The sequence below is a fragment of the Rhinolophus sinicus genome, linkage group LG06 (genome assembly GCF_036562045.2).
Source record: "Rhinolophus sinicus isolate RSC01 linkage group LG06, ASM3656204v1, whole genome shotgun sequence".
Taxonomy (NCBI): Eukaryota; Metazoa; Chordata; class Mammalia; order Chiroptera; family Rhinolophidae; genus Rhinolophus; species Rhinolophus sinicus.
In genome coordinates, this window is record NC_133756.1 from 68,040,140 (window position 1) to 68,055,799 (window position 15,660).

At 39.3% G+C, this 15,660-nt stretch overlaps 1 protein-coding gene across 6 annotated transcripts in view; it reads left to right on the forward strand.

The window, feature by feature from the left end:
- The window catches only part of MAK (male germ cell associated kinase), a 52,949-nt gene extending 38,101 nt beyond the window's left edge, over window positions 1-14,848 (forward strand). For 4 of the 6 annotated variants that reach the window (XM_019752347.2, XM_074335234.1, XM_019752348.2 and 1 more), the window contains 5 exons: window positions 131-279; window positions 4,796-4,927; window positions 6,624-6,695; window positions 9,498-9,617; window positions 13,350-14,848. In XM_019752347.2, coding sequence (XP_019607906.2) covers window positions 131-279; window positions 4,796-4,927; window positions 6,624-6,695; window positions 9,498-9,617; window positions 13,350-13,504 — 628 coding nt within the window. In that variant the 3' untranslated portion in view covers window positions 13,505-14,848. The remainder of the gene's footprint in view (window positions 1-130; window positions 280-4,795; window positions 4,928-6,623; window positions 6,696-9,497; window positions 9,618-13,349) is intronic. The other 2 variants (XM_019752349.2, XM_074335235.1) reach the window with 2 other exon arrangements.
- Window positions 14,849-15,660: the final 812 nt, after the last annotated feature.

The following is a 15,660-nucleotide window of genomic DNA, read 5'->3' on the forward strand; positions in this document are numbered from 1 at the left end:
ATGGAAACCGTGTAAGTGAGGTCACCGTGACCGGACTGTAAAGATATGCAGAGGCTGGGTGAGAACACCCACCAGTAGCTGTCATCTTCTCGTTTTTCACACTGAATGCTACCTTATGTTGACTTTCAAGGCTTCCAGAATCAGTACCGTCAGGCACCAACCACTCAGCAGGAGAAAACAAGAGATTACCTGCTGCTATCTCCCTAAAATCTGATTCTGAATTGTCAACCACTTCAACAGCTAAACAGTACTACTTGAAACAATCAAGATACCTTCCAGGTAAGTAGAGAAAATAAAATGTTACTGCTAACTAGAGTACAGATAAGTCAAGCTCATGTATTTTGGAATTGCAGAAAAGGCACCCGTGAAACAAAATGTATAATCATAGTGCTCTTTGCTGTACTTGTCACCAAGGACTTTTCTGGGCCTCCTGCCTCTGTGACGTCTGCTCAAGAAATGCCGAGCAGCCAAATGTCAAGATGAAGCTATGCTTCAAAAAATACCATCCTCCATCCCCAAAGCTATGCCTTTAGGAAATGCTAAATTCTACTGAAACAATTCTCTACCCCCATACAACTTTTTATAAAAATGTAGACTTTTATGCTGTTTCCTAAATGATCTGATCTATGTTTTGGAGGGATCATTTCCACTGCTGGGTAGAGCATGCTGGGGGCTCTCTAGGAGCTTGTGTACTAGTGGAGAGAGAAAAACACGAGCAGGTAGTGGTAAGTGCTATTGTGAAAACGGGGAGATGAACTAGAGTATGGCTGCTGGGGGCGGGGAGAACGCACTCCTCATTGTCTAACAGTTGAGCTGATACCAGAATGATGAGAAGGAGGCAGTTATGTAAAGAGCTGAGAAGGTGTTTCAGGCAGAGGTGGGAACGACACTGGCTTATCTGAGATCACCTGTGGAGAGACTGCGAGCAGAAGGGGTGCAGGGGAGGAGGAGGAGCTAGGAAAGGGGAAGGAAGCAGCTGGTCAGATGAGCGGAAACCATAAAAAGGTGGTTTCCAGAGGTCAAGAAGGGAAAGTTTGCCCGAAAAAGTTGTTTGCTACTGAGCAGTTGGATAGGAGTGGATAGAAATGTCTGGGGGCATTCCGATTTCGGGTACTCCCTCTTGCAAGAGAGCTGTACTTTCGTTTCAATAAAAATCATTGCTCCTCTCAAAAAAAAAGAAAAAGAACAAGACATGTCTGATTACATTTGACAGCGGAGAGGTCCCTGGTGACTTTGATGAGCAGTTTCAGTCTGGAATGGGGAAGGGAGATCTAGGCTGGTGTGGGTGGAAAGTGTTGAGAGATAAGAAATTAGCAACTGAAAATGCAGACAACTCTTTGGTGGCATTTGGCTGTGAAAAGGAGCTGAGAAATGGAGCCGTACCAGAGTGGGGTTTGGGGTTCGGGATGGGGAGGCACCTCCACAGTGGTGACTCTGGACTTTTGGAGCAGATTTGCGTATGGATGGGCATGATCGTTTCCAGAGTTGGTCATGCAGAAGAGGAGGGGAATGAATGAGGGACTGACAGGCTTAGGAAGGTAAGAGTTGGAGTTAAGACCAGAAGAGAGGCCGCATACCTGTGAAAGAAGCAAAGGTACTTGCGTTGTTATCTCTATTTTGATACCAGTAGGTTTGTAAATTTTGGTGTTGAAATCCTGAGGGAGTTCTGATTTAACTGCAAAAGCAGGGTTATAAGAAAGTTAGCAGAATGCAGATTCATAGGGGCCACTTTTGCCTGTTGTGTTTTTATTTTTGGTTTTTTGTTTATTTTTTATTTTTTTGAGTACATTTCACTGATTGAAATGTGGCAACTCAGTAATTATACCTATAGAAGAGAGCCCTCTGGTGGTGAGAAAGGCTACTGTAAATTTTTGTCAGGGGATAAATGGATCTAAAGAACCCTATTTTCGTAGTTTGCTCCCTAATGTGGTTTTCAGAAACATATTTCAGGGTATCTGAGACCCATCTGATTGTTTTCCTTTTAGCCAGACAGATCTTAAAAATTCTGAAAATTACTTTGGGTCAAATGTATGGCCTGTAACTGAGATTTAAGAATTACTAATAGATTCAAAATAAGAAAGAATTGTTTGAAATCTAAACTGGAGGCTTGCAGTTACCCTATTGGCATTTTTTGACTTAAAGATAGCCTCTCTAGAGCTGGGTGAGATTTGGAAATAGAATTGAGTTTGGTCACTTAGACAAATATTTACTGAGCACCTATTGTGAACCAGCAACTGTAGAGGATAGAAACTCAAATGAGAAGTGATTCTTGACATTTGTGATCCAACGTTATTTTTATAATTGAGTATCTTCAGGGATAAAAAAAAAAAAGTCATCACTTCGGGGGCCCTCTTTTTTACTGTAAAACCAAGTATAAAATGTCTTATTAAGTATCAACCTTCAGGATAACAGGAGCTCTAGAAACGTACCATATAATTTCAGGGCAGCATGGCATTGTACTACAAGGATTGGCAGATGTGTGACACTGGCCTTCAGGGACAAGGACGCCAAGAGTCCTAGTTACTGACCTGCTGCTGACCGGCTGTGTGCTGGGACGGGACTTTGAGATTCTGTTTTTCTGTTACTTACAATGCGACTGCTGTCATCAGCTCACCCTGTAAGCCTTAGGTACTTCATTACCACAAGGTAGTTGCGAATAGAGCATGCAGTGGCAGCACTGACTTCTCTCCAGCAGTGCCCTCTGGCCTCACTCCCTGTCCCACACTAGGACTCCAGCTTGAATCGATGCCACAAGCCGGCAGGAAGAGTAGCTCACTCTGTAGCACGTTGAAAGCCTGGTCTGTGGATTTGCTTGAGTCCCATTTGTCACTTAACCTCCTCTCCTCCAGCCAGTGTATTCATTGTCCTGTATCCTTTCTATCCTTGCCACTCCTACTGTATTAAAGTTTCTTCACAAGACACACAAATTCCTACGTGCTCTGACCCCTGCTCCCCTCCACGGCCTCATTTTGTGCCACTCCCGGTGTTTGCTCCATCCATGTTGAGTGTCTGAGTTCTTTCCCATCTCAGGTTGGCACCCTGGCTGCACTGTTGCTCCCCTGGGAACACACTCCCTACCCCCTACCGAATTCTAATCATGATACACATTTTAGCTTACATTACTTTGTCTGAAGAAAATCTGGCTTAGTTGCTTCTGTTATTTCTTATACACTGCTAATTATTTACCTAATTTATTTTTGACTATGAATGTCTCCTTTCTCATTAAAGTAGATTTTAAGAACCAAAAGCATAGAAACTTGTCTATTTTGCTCACCACTTTTTCTCTAGTGCCACACACACTGCCTGGCATGTGGTAGGTGCTCAGTAAATATTTGCTACCTGACTTTTTAATCACCTTTGAGGTGAGGAATGCTATTATGTTAATTTCTACTTCTCTCTAACAATGTTTGGTATATAGGTGCCCAATAAAAGCTTATAAACTAATACGTAAATTATTTAAAATTCTAGATTGTCTGTTTCCAAAAATAAAAAACAATGGAGTCTTTAAAAAAACAAAATTAAAGCAATTATATTCGATAGTGTATATATTTACTTAAAAAAAAAAAAAAAAAACTAGAGCTCTCCCAAGGCTAACTGGATTAAGAAAACAATTTAAATATTCAGGGTCCATTCTTTGTTGAATTGTATTTATGAAAACCATCCACTTAAAGAGATCTTTAATCTTTTCCCCTACCTCACACTTCCTTTTTGGGTATTTCTTTATTATGGTAAAGATGTTTTTAATATGCATAATTCCTATCTATTGCATCTTCTTTATTGTCAGGTAATAACCTATTATAGTTCTATTTGTAGGTGTTATATTAGGAAGCAAAATCCATAAGGAGCTATATCCTGTAAGAAAGGGAAATTATTTACCTGGTGGAGTGTTTCCTTAGGGAATTAATGACAGGTAACCTTGAGGCTCGGTACAGAACCACCAGGCTTGTTTCTGGCATCAAAACAAAGACATTGTTATATGTCTCATACATGTGAAATCTTGCTAAGGTGTTCCCTTTGTGAAAAGCCAAAGCTCATACTGCCTGAAAGCAGATGCTAACTTCCTACGTTGCTGGTAGTCCACAGTGAGGATTTTTTCTATAGTAGCTACAGAAAACACTATGTATGATCCAGAGGCTTAGACTGTGTTATGTCTCTAGTGTCTCATAAGTTGAATCCAAGTTAATTGTCAGTAAAAAGAAAGCAAGTCAGGAAATTTTCAAATCTCTTAAAAATGGATTAAAACAACACCCTTTGACCACTAGTACCCAAGGCCAAGGTTGACTCCACATTTCACAGATTTCAGAAAATCATAAGTAATGTAACTGTTCAGATTTTACTACGTCTAATATACAAATAAGCTTCCCAGATAGATCTTATACACATCTACTTCCAAACTTATCAGGCTCCCTGAGTTCTTGGTCACACGTCTGTTTTCACCGCTACACAAAGAGGGCCTCAGGGTCTGGCCAGAAGACACTCAGAATGACCTGGAAATAAGCTTTCTGAAGAAAACTTTTGTACCACCTCTGTTTTGACCAGGCATTTTGCAAGAAGTGTCCAATATTTAATTATTACTTGGGCTTTAGAAAATATGTTTATAAAATACACTGAGGATTCCAGGTTCTTGGGCTTAGGGCTTAGGATCATGTTAGGGTTCATCCAAAAGCAAATATTTGGTACACTGTAACCTAAATTTATTTCCATTCTCCTCCCCCCATTTCTAACCTTTGACTGAATGTGTGTTTTTTCTGTCAAGTTTATTGTCACACTCTAACCTTTGTTTTGTTCTTCTAAGGTGTAAATCCTAAGACTGTGTCCTTGATAGCCAGTGGGAAGGATATAAACCCATATACGTGGAGTAATCAGTTATTTCCTAAGTCTTTGAGACCCATTGGGGCAGAACTTGCTTTCAAAAGGAGTAACGCAGGTAAAGCAAGAATACATTTGAAGTATAAATTTACATTGTTTTCTTTCTGCAGACTTTTACTTTTATATATATTGCAGCTGTCTTCTTCCAACAGATACCCGTGGAGGTACAATAAAGGTTTTCCAACTGGTATGGAAAACAGATAGTTTTAATATGGGAGTCATTTGCCAGATCCATCTCAGCTTCCATATGGATTCTTTCCTAACACCGATCTTCCTGAGCAACTGTCTCTATTCCCCTACTTTACAAAAGAAATGACTTTTCACTGTTTACCATGGCGTGTTTCGTATTTCCCCAAAGTGCAAATAAAAATATCTGGGGTGCCACTGAGAGGGATAGTTTGATATGTTGGTGTTAGTGTTAAGAAAGTGATTGGGGAACAAATCCTTTTAAGTCAAGTGGTTCCAGTTCTTAACGTTCTAAAAATTGAAGCACAACCTAATTGAGTTATTAGCTGATAATTAAAAATCACTTTTTATGAGATTACTATATGATGAGTTCAGACTATAGTGACAAAGCTGTAACAAAACAGCTTTCATTCCCAACTATTTGTTTATATTAACAAGGTTTCTCAGTGCTTCCATCTCCAAAAATGGGGCGGGGGGAGGGAGAATAGAATTGATGTTGAACCTGTCTAATTTTAGCAATAAGTAATACTCGTTTGTGGATACATGAACTACTTGAAAAAGGTCCCATCTTTCTTGTTAATAGATTAATTTCCCCCAAAATTACTTTTCATGTTTAGTAACCAAAATTTAAATATTCATCTTTTTTATTAATTATATACAATGAATCATTGTAATTATAACTAACGGAATTCAGAAGAGTATTTTAATATGCTTATGGTTGCGAGAAAATTTTTTAAAGGTTTCAATTTATGTACATTTGAGTGTGTTGATAAATTTAAAGACTTTTAAGCCTAAAATTATTTGGATAAAATTTGGGAGTTAACTTATGAATTAAAGTAAAATTTGAGAGAGAAAAAGGATTATTGTAAAATTTCCATCTGTTAAAAATAAAACCTGTTATGTATTTCTTAAGTCAATATTGATGGGCATAAAATCATTATAGTATTTAAATTCCATTGGTTATATTTAAAGAAGAGATTTAATAGTTTTATTTTTAAATGTCTGTAATTATAATATGCCAAAAATTACATCTTTGGAACTTTGAAACTTATGATAAAAAATTTTAGCTATCACCCACAGCTTAAAGTATGTAAAGAAGAGTTCTTTTAAAAAAAAAAAATGTAGGTGGTTTTGGATCAAAAAAGTTTGAGAATCACTGTGTAGTTAGTGAGTAGTCTACTGGGGTATTCTGATGTGACATCAACACACTTTGGGCATTTTACAAGTTTTCCAGACACTTCGAAGACTCAATTATCCATTTAATAATTCTGAGATGTCAAACACTATAGCATGTAATTTATTTTTTCTCAGTTATTTTAAAATAATATCACTGAACCAAGCGGTTAAATACAAATCATTAAATGACAGCATTACAACTTTGAGTCTCAGGGGAATAAAAGATTGGCATGAAATGAAAGCTGTGACAACATGAGAAGATTTTTTTTTATATATATTAAGGGCTCTTTCTGGGTCTTTTCATTACGTATCTAACCCATTTTTTCTCTATGTTTCTTAAAACATTCTCCTTATTATTCTTTCTTTCTTCCCATCTGCATTCTCTTGAGAAGAAAGCATAATTAAACCAATTGAAAAACTATCATGCAATGAAAGTTTCCCTGAAAAATTAGAGGACCCACAAGGTAATTTCTGGGCATTATAGATGAGTACAACTTGTTCTCTGAATCTTCTGTTAAATATTTTCTCTCATCATTACCTTTGTCATAAAAGGCCACTATGAAGTCCAAGGTGACCTGCTTTTAGGAGTCAGATCAGGTCTAGGAGAAAGAGACGCATTCCACATCATCAAGAACATCTTTCTTCAGTAGTTGGGATTCTAAGATAAATTTGCTCTCGAAAAGCACTATGTTCATCTTCTTTCATTATGACAATTTATACAAATCAAGTAAATCTTCTCAAAAGGATATTTTATAATTTTATAATCAGTATTCCTGAAATTTTTTTTAGTTCTGAAACTTAATTCTTAAGTGTTAACAGTCATTTTAAAGGAAAAGTTGACTGGGTTAATAGAGATGGTAGATTACCTAGAGGGTTGATGTTGCTGGTTTAAACAGTGCTGACTGACTATTGGCTCCAACCTAAAATTTGCAGCACGAGGTACTTCAAATGATAAGGCAAAATAATTTAATAAGACTTCATTTTCTGTGCATTTTTCCTTAGCAACTTCTTCTTCCAATAGGAAGAAACCTCACAGAACTGTTCAGTGCATGGCTTTTGGAGTCCGACATAACCCCATTCTGTCACTCACTAGCCTTGTGGTTTGGGACGAGTTACTTCGTCTCCCTAAGTCAGTTTCCCCATCTGTAAATTGAGGAAATAACATTTACCTGGGTGTTACTACATAACCATACCCAGGATTTCTCTCACAGTGTAAGCATTTAATAAGTGTTTGCTCTGATGATGAGGTCAAGAGCAAGAGACGTTCTGAAGTTGCTACTGAATGTGATCACTGCCTTGAACTTCCTTTCAGAGTTGTTTGAAGTAAAGGGCTGGTTAGTGATTTACAGTGAGTACTGGAAGTAAATTGTCAAATTAGGTAGCTGTGCTTATGCAAAACTCAGTAGTGTTAAAAAATTGTATAAACTGGTAACGTGTTTAACCCTTTAGGGTCTGATAAATACTATTGCTGTTTGACATTTGTGGGTTCAAGAGCAAACACTTATTGAAGCCTACTCTGCATAGCACCATGATCAGGAATCACAGCTTGTGAACAAATAACACCGTGTAAAAAATGCTTCAATTGCAGGTAGGGTTTCCAGGCGGGAATTCCCTCCCATTCTCAGAAATTTTTTTTGCTTTCCCGTTCCCGAATCCCGAGATATAAACTGTTTTCTGTTCTCCATGATGAATCATTTCCACAAAGTGATGGTTGATACTACCAACCACCTGGGTTCAAGGAGCCGATTTTCCCGATTTCCCAAGCAACTTTTCTTGGGATTCGGAAACGGAAAAGCGAAAAAATTCCTGAGAACCCCAGCTCTAAGTAGGAAAAATGTCTAAGAGATACATTGTGAGTAGTACGTTTATTTCCCATGTGGGTATTACTGGGTTCAAGGAGCCAATTTTCCTGATTTCCCGACCAACTTTTCTCAGGATTCGGGAATGGGAAAGAGAAACAAATTCCTGAGAACGGGTGGGAACTCCCGCCTGGAAACCCTAATTGCAACTACCAAGTGAACAGTTCTTTGAGGCCACCCAGGTGATCAGAGCATTGTTTCACCTTCTTGCTGACAAACCTGTCTCCTTCCTGGCATAGCCAGCCTCCTTGAAAGAGCAGTTCTATTCACTTTTCCTCATGTGTCCAGGCTGCTCCTTATGCACGATAGCTTATCCTCAGGCCACTGAAACAGCTCCTGACATTATCCTAGTGGCCGGATCCAATGGGCAGTGCTAACCCCACCAGGCCTCCCTGCCTCGTTTGCTCTTCCTTCTTTCGTCACACGTTTCAGACCCTGCTCTTCCTACCATCTACCTTTCTATTCTCTCCCCTCCACTGGGTCCTTTCTTGTTCCCTAATGCTGGCGTTCCCCGGGGCTCTCTTCTGGGTCTTCGCACACCTTGCATCCCTCTGAGACGACCCCTCCACGCCCGGTAACCGCCACAGCCTGATAATCCCAGACCTCCAGGCCTGCTCCACCTCTGTGACCTGAGTATCCCACAGGCACTGCATCTTCCCCCAAGCCTCCTCTGCTGCTGTCCTCAGTCGCCTCAGCTCCAAACTTAGGGATTATAGTCCTCTTTGCTTACCCTTCCCTCTCCGTATACCCACCCGGTTCTCTTCTGCTCCACGCCTTCTGTGACTGTCTTAGCTCAAACCCCTCTCGCAGTGACCTCCTGACGGGGCTCCTGCCTTTAGATCCCCCCTTCAGCCCATCCCTGCATTGCCCCTAGACTGACCGTCCACTGACAGTAATGAGGATGATGATGGCAGCTGACATTTGCTGAGCACCAGATGCTACGCCAAGCGCTTTGCATGTATCTCATTCAGTCCCTACAACAACCCCGTGAGAACAGGTGCACTTGGTACAGTGATTTTACAAAATGAAGATGAGCAGAGAGCACTGCAGGGGTGGGGCTTCCTGGCAGGAAATACACTCTTGTGTTAAGAATTGGAGTCATAAACATCTGGTATATTCAGGGTGAACTAGGCCTTGGGTTCCAGTTCTAGCTGAGTCACTTACTAACTGTGAGAACTTAGGCAAGTCCTAAGAGCCACAGGTGTGGGGAATAACATGCATCTAAGAGGGCTGTTATATGGACTGAAGAGGAATAGCTATAAAACCATAGTGCTGCACCTGAACTATATAGTAGATGCTAAAAAAATAGACTTTAGAATCAGTAGGGGTAGTATTCAAAATTACTTTACTCTCTGGTGCTTTAAAACATTCGTCTTCTGACAATGAGACTTTATCACACGTCTCTAGGAAATCTTGGAAGTTATGCTACTTATGAGCCGTCAGGATATATTCCTTCCTTTCTCAAAAAAGAAGTGGGCTCAGCTGGCCAGAGGATACACTTAGCATCTCTCGGTCCAACAGCTTCAGGTAAGAACAGCTTTAAAGGTTTTGAGAATTCTGATCAGAAAGGAACTTTTCAGTTTCCACAGTCACTTTTCCCGAGTGAAGACTTTTAAATTAGTCTCACCTTATTAACAATAGTTCTAATTGTTTTGGCAAAATGTCCTGGTTTTCTTCCAAAGCTGTGGTTTGAGAGTCCAATAATGAATTATCAGAAGAGCTACCTCTAATTAAGTGTTTACTCTCTGCCAGCTACACGGATTGTGCCAGCTGACCCTCACAGCGACCCGAGGAGGTAGATCTCTTTTACAGATGAGGGAACTGACACGAAGTAATTTACCTGAGGTCACACAGCTAGTAAATGGTGGAGCCGGGGCTGAAACTCAGTTTGTCTAATCCCAAAGAGTGAGTATGTGCTGTATCACAAGATGTGAGAAGATGCATTTTTCAGAGCTTCCCACCCAGTACGTGGCACAGAGTGAAAGCTTAATAAGTGCTGAGACTGTTCTGTATCCATTAGCAGGTAGTTCCGCTATGGCTCCGTTTTAGAGTATAGAACTGAACTGGGGCAGAACTTTCACTGGCTTGGCTTTGCTGGTGTTAGGTGGGGAAAGGGCTTACCCTCCACCCTCCAAAGTTATGCACTGGCGTGGCACGTGACAGCCACATTCAGGGATAAGCTCTTGAAATTGAGAGTGGTGATTCCGTACTTGAGCTAACCAGATGTGACTATGAATGTTCTCTAAATTACTGTAATCGTATTAAAGCACCTAAAATAAACATTAACGTAGATAATCAGAAGTTTGATAAGGTAGCTAGTTGTAGTTTAATTTAAAAGTTGACTCCAAAAGAATTCTCACAGCCTATCCTAACCAGGAACTTATATTAAAACTCCTAATTAGGGTTGCAAATCTTTAAAATTCACATTAGTGGAGCTGAAATTGTAAAAGCACCGGACTTCTGTAATTCTCTATTTCTTACCGCAGTAGAGCTGCGTAAGCAGTACTCAGTTACCTTATCTGTGGAAAAAGAAAACTGCTTCCTTATCTCTGCTGAAACAAAATATATAAACATTTTACATACAGCAATCATTTTTATAAAGCCTCAAATATTTTAAGCCAGCTTTACAATGCGTTGTTAGCCATGGCTTAGTAGCAGTATTTAATATAAAAGCAGAAAACCATAATGTTTCAAATTATTTGTTTATCTGAGTACCCGCTCTGACAAGGTGAAAGTGGGTATTTTAAAACATAGTTTTATAAAATATTGAAGACCTTTTTATAGTAATTAACCTTCAGATTAGCATGCATATTCCTGTTTTCATTTTTAAAGTAAGTGCTTTCTCATAACTTTTCATCTCATTTACTCTGCTTATCAGATTTCCCTACAGATTGCGATAGGAGGAAAGGTAAAAAAAGAAGTAAATATTAATCATTCTCAAATGGTCAGTGCAAATCCTTAGGAAAACACTGTTCTGTAAGCGATGTGTCTTCCAGTCCTCCCACTTGTGTGAGTTTCCCACAGGAAAATAAAACCAGGTCGTTACCATATTTACTGAACTATTTCCCCTGCTCTCATTGTCTCACTCTCTGCTGTTTTTCTTCCTCACCCTCAAATTTTGAGAAGCAAAGTCAGACTCATGTCTTCTCCCCACCCCATGTAACCTCTCATCCCAAATTGTCTAGTACCTCCTCATCCCGCTTGGACCGTAACAAGGGCTCTGAGAAAGGACTTCTTTCATACACAGCCGCCCTTTGGGGGCCCTTTTCTAAGAGCTCTACAGACCTTAACTTATTCAGCCCTCCCAATGTCTCTACTATTATGATCTCCGTTTTACAGAGTTGTTTTTTTTTAATCTCGTAAAAGTTATACAGCAGTGGCACTGATTACATTTTTAACTAGAGGCAAACACCTTTTCCTTTAGAAAACATTTTCTACGGGAAGTTAAATGCCCTTGATAGGACACATGCAGTTTTTATAGTGAATGCACAGCCAGTATTACGGGGCTGCCTGCCCGCTGCCGGGAGTGGCGAGGTGCAGTGCTCGGTACAGCTAAGGCACAAACGCACTTCCTGCCATGAGATCTGGGCTCCTCTATCAGCGACTACGGTCTTGACCGAGGGTGCTTGAGTCCTGAAACTATTATTTCTCAGAAAGGAATCCTAAATGTCAACATTACTGCCTTCTTGGCAAAATGATTCCTTATTTGAAGGTTTTACAAATTTTGTTCTGGACAGTTTCATTCAAATGCATGGAGGACCCAACTCAGACTTATGTCACGACCTGGGATAAAGCTTCTGTTTTTTTCTCCTCAAGCCCCTCGCTTCCCAGCCAGTGGTAGCTGAAGAACGTGTTCGCTTTCCCCTCCCTGAATCCGCCAGGCTTATTGCCTATTTCTCCCTCCTCCACTCCCATCCCCTCACAGGGCTCTCTCTTCTGCCCGTGGTACCATTTTGACCTGCGCACCTCATGTGTGAGCTCACTAATGGAACAGACTGAGGCCTGTCTGTGTCCAGTGGGTCTGAACTAAAGGATGGTTCCTGGAAAACACAATGCACTTAACTGGCCCTTCTGGTTACTCTATCCCTGCCTTTCTTAGGTAGCTTTTCGCTGGCTTCACCGTTGAGAATTTAAAACCAGTATGGGTGGGACGAAATGACCTGTCAAACCACCACGGGGACAGCTCTTGGCGTTCCTGTCCAACCAAATTACACAGCAGACATGGTGACTGCCACCAGGGTGGTTTCTCACTTAAAGCTCTGGTCCCTTTACGCTGAGGTTAGCAGCACATCAGGACCCATAATTTCCTCTTCCACTCCCAATTTTACAGTGAAAAGTATAAAGCAAAACCAGGGAAACCACACAAGTGGCTTATGTTAGGTATACAGGATGGTCACACTCATTTCAAAATTGACTCAGAGTTGAGACCAAGAATGACAGCTTGAAAAGACATTTATCCTGACGGTAAAGATCAAACATCCCTCCTCAGACAGACCCCTCGTTCTCAGTATGAAGAGAGGAGGGACTAAAGATGTTATAGTTCTCTGTAAATGATTTACTACTTTGTCACTTGAGATATTCAAGCAACTTTAACATAAATTATTCAGATATAACAATGAAAATTTTCACAAAATTTTAATCAGCCAAATGTATGAATAAAACAAACCTTGTGATGAAAGGTTTGGCATTCTAGGGATGGCTCACCTTTTAGAGGGATTCTGTTATCATCCATCCTTTTCCCAATAAAAAATTTCTTGACTCTGAAAACCACATTTTAATGTTTAAAAAGAAATCTATTATGTAGCGCCATGAAGCCAGAGCTTTACAGGATTCACAATTTTCAATACGTTTTCTGTAGTTATATTGTGTTTGAGTGTTATTTAGATGTAACCACAGTGTAATTTTATAAAGTCACTAACACTGTGGGTATTGCCCGTTGAACCTGAACTTGGTCACCCTAGTTGGGTGTTGCCTATCTAAATGTTATGGGAGTTCAGTGAACCCAAATAAGAAAGAAGAGCAGTGGGAGAACTGTAAACCAGAAATAACGGCTCTGAAGCTACTGAAAATTCTAATTGGTGTTAACAAAATACTACATTAGAACTTTTAGTTTTAATATTAAAAGAAAAAAACCTTGAGACTACTGAATTAACCTTTTAAAGATAAATTCAAAATTTCCCCATGAGAGGATGAATTGCTTTATTTTGAATTTAATTATCAAATGAATAAAATTCAAGTTCTGACTCTGGTTTCTTTCAGAATATACCTGGAACACAAAAATTGGTCGGGGGCAGGTTTCTGGACCTACTTACACGCCTACAGCCAAGAATCTAAAGATTGTGCCCCGGGCACAGCCAGTTCCCTCTGTGCACGGGAGAACAGACTGGGTGGCCAAGTATGGAGGCCACCGGTAGGAGTCCGGGAAGCCCCGTCGCACTGCTCCAGAATCCCGACCTGGGAAGTGTCTACAGACGTCCGCTTCTACTGAGTTCTGGAAAAACTATGCAATGGTGGGCACTTTGAAGAGCAAAATCATCTCCTATTTTCTTTCCTAGAAATACATGTTCTTAGCATCGTTGCCCACAGTGCTGGTAGATGGGTAGGACTTTACAAAGTATTGAATAAACTATTTGCCAAAGTATCCAGTATTTAATATACAAATTAATAGCTACTAAGTAGAAGAAGAAGCTTTTTATAAAAATTGCCTCCAGAAAGTGTTTATAGAGTGTTTTAGTTTTCATTTGCTGTATATTTACCTAAACTACTTGATATTTCCTCATTGGGCCTCAGAGGTGTGTTCTGTTTTGGTTTTTTACAGCAATTAGGTAGACCACAGATGTTTGTGGGCTGTCAGTTATACTTCTTATGTGGCCACGGCTCTACCACTTTGGCAATGGCAGAAAAATGGTAATTTATTATTTTTCTACTTTGAAATTACGGAAGCAATAGTAATGCCGATCTTTAGCAGGATGTCTTAGAAATTTATCATTAACAGAGATTTCAAAATTACACCACCTGATTTTAGTGGGAAGAGTCTGGTGTTTATTTGAACCAGTACAACTGCTGTGAATTCATAGTAACTGTCAAACCCAATGGCGTGATGACCCCCAATGAGCCAATTCATGGTTCTCTCAGTCTTCACATCAACAACGTTCTTGAAAATGTAATGTGTGTCCATCAGACTTTCAAAATCCATTTGTTTCCGTGTTCCTACCAGACATAAGGGTGGGTGTGTCAGCCAGCTCCCCAGAGCAGACTCTTGCTGCTGCAGACCACTCACCCAGCTCTGACCTGCTCACTTGCTCTGAAGAGCAAATCCACTCAGCTGCTGTAACAGTGATTTCACTTAGTACATTTTTTGTCTTAATTTTATTTCTAAATTGGTATTTAAAATTGACATTTTGAACTTACACGACTATATAAACCTGCCATTTTATGGACTGGGCATTAGTACCGCACATTCTTTTTAAAGAGTAATGTTATCAACTACTGATACTGTATTTTATGACTGTAACAAATTCTAATGTAATTGGTGTCGTCTTGTAACCATTATTCAAAGGCACATTATAATAATAATATGGTGTTCTTGTATAGAAGATTCAGCTCACCTTGTGAAAAATGTTAAAATCTAAAGAGTAATTTATGTTGGGGGTAATGGTTATATATGTTTGTACAGTTTTAATTACTGTCTCAAAGCTTAAAAATGCATTTATGTTGCTGGGACTTTTAAATTCTAAATATTAAAAATAATATGTTTACCCACTGTTTTCTTTACATTTTTAAACTTTATACTCTGTGAGGCCTAGTTGTTGTTTTAGTTAGCTTATTTATTTTTTTTTTTTAGCGGTTTCAGATTTATAGAAAAACTGATTGGAAAGTACAGAATTCGATCTATTAGGTTGGTGCAAAAGTAATTGCCATATAATCACAGACCAATTAGAAAAACAAAAACAAAAAATGTGGACAAAAGATATAAACAGTTCACAGAAAATATATCACTGGTCAATAAATATATGAAGAAATGCTTAGTAACTCATAACTAAATAATTAAAACAATTAGTATCTTTTGCTTAGATCAAGGTTGGCTTGCTATGGTCAGTGAACCAAACCCAGTCCGTTGCCTGTTTTTGTGCAACTGGCAGACTAAGAATGTTTGGGGTTTTTTAAAATCAAAATAACATGGTTTTTAAAAACTCAAAATAAGATTACTATTATGTAATAAGTGAAAACAACCTGAAATTCAAATTTTAGGGTCCATAAACAGTTTTGTTGGAACATAGCCATTGTCACTCATTTGTATTGTCTACAGAGATTTTTGCTCTACAAAAGCTGGACAGAGACAATATGGCCCGCCAAGCCTAAAATATTTACTGTCTGGCCATTTACAGAAAAAATTTACAGACTCCTAGCTTAATTTGTCAAATATAAAAAGTCTGATAATACACAATGTCAACAAAGGTGGAGAAAGAAAATCTCTCAACTACTACCAGTGGGAGTGTAAATCAGTGCAATTCTTTTGAGGACAATTAAAATTTTAAATGCTCATCTGCTTTGACTCGGCTTTTAGAAA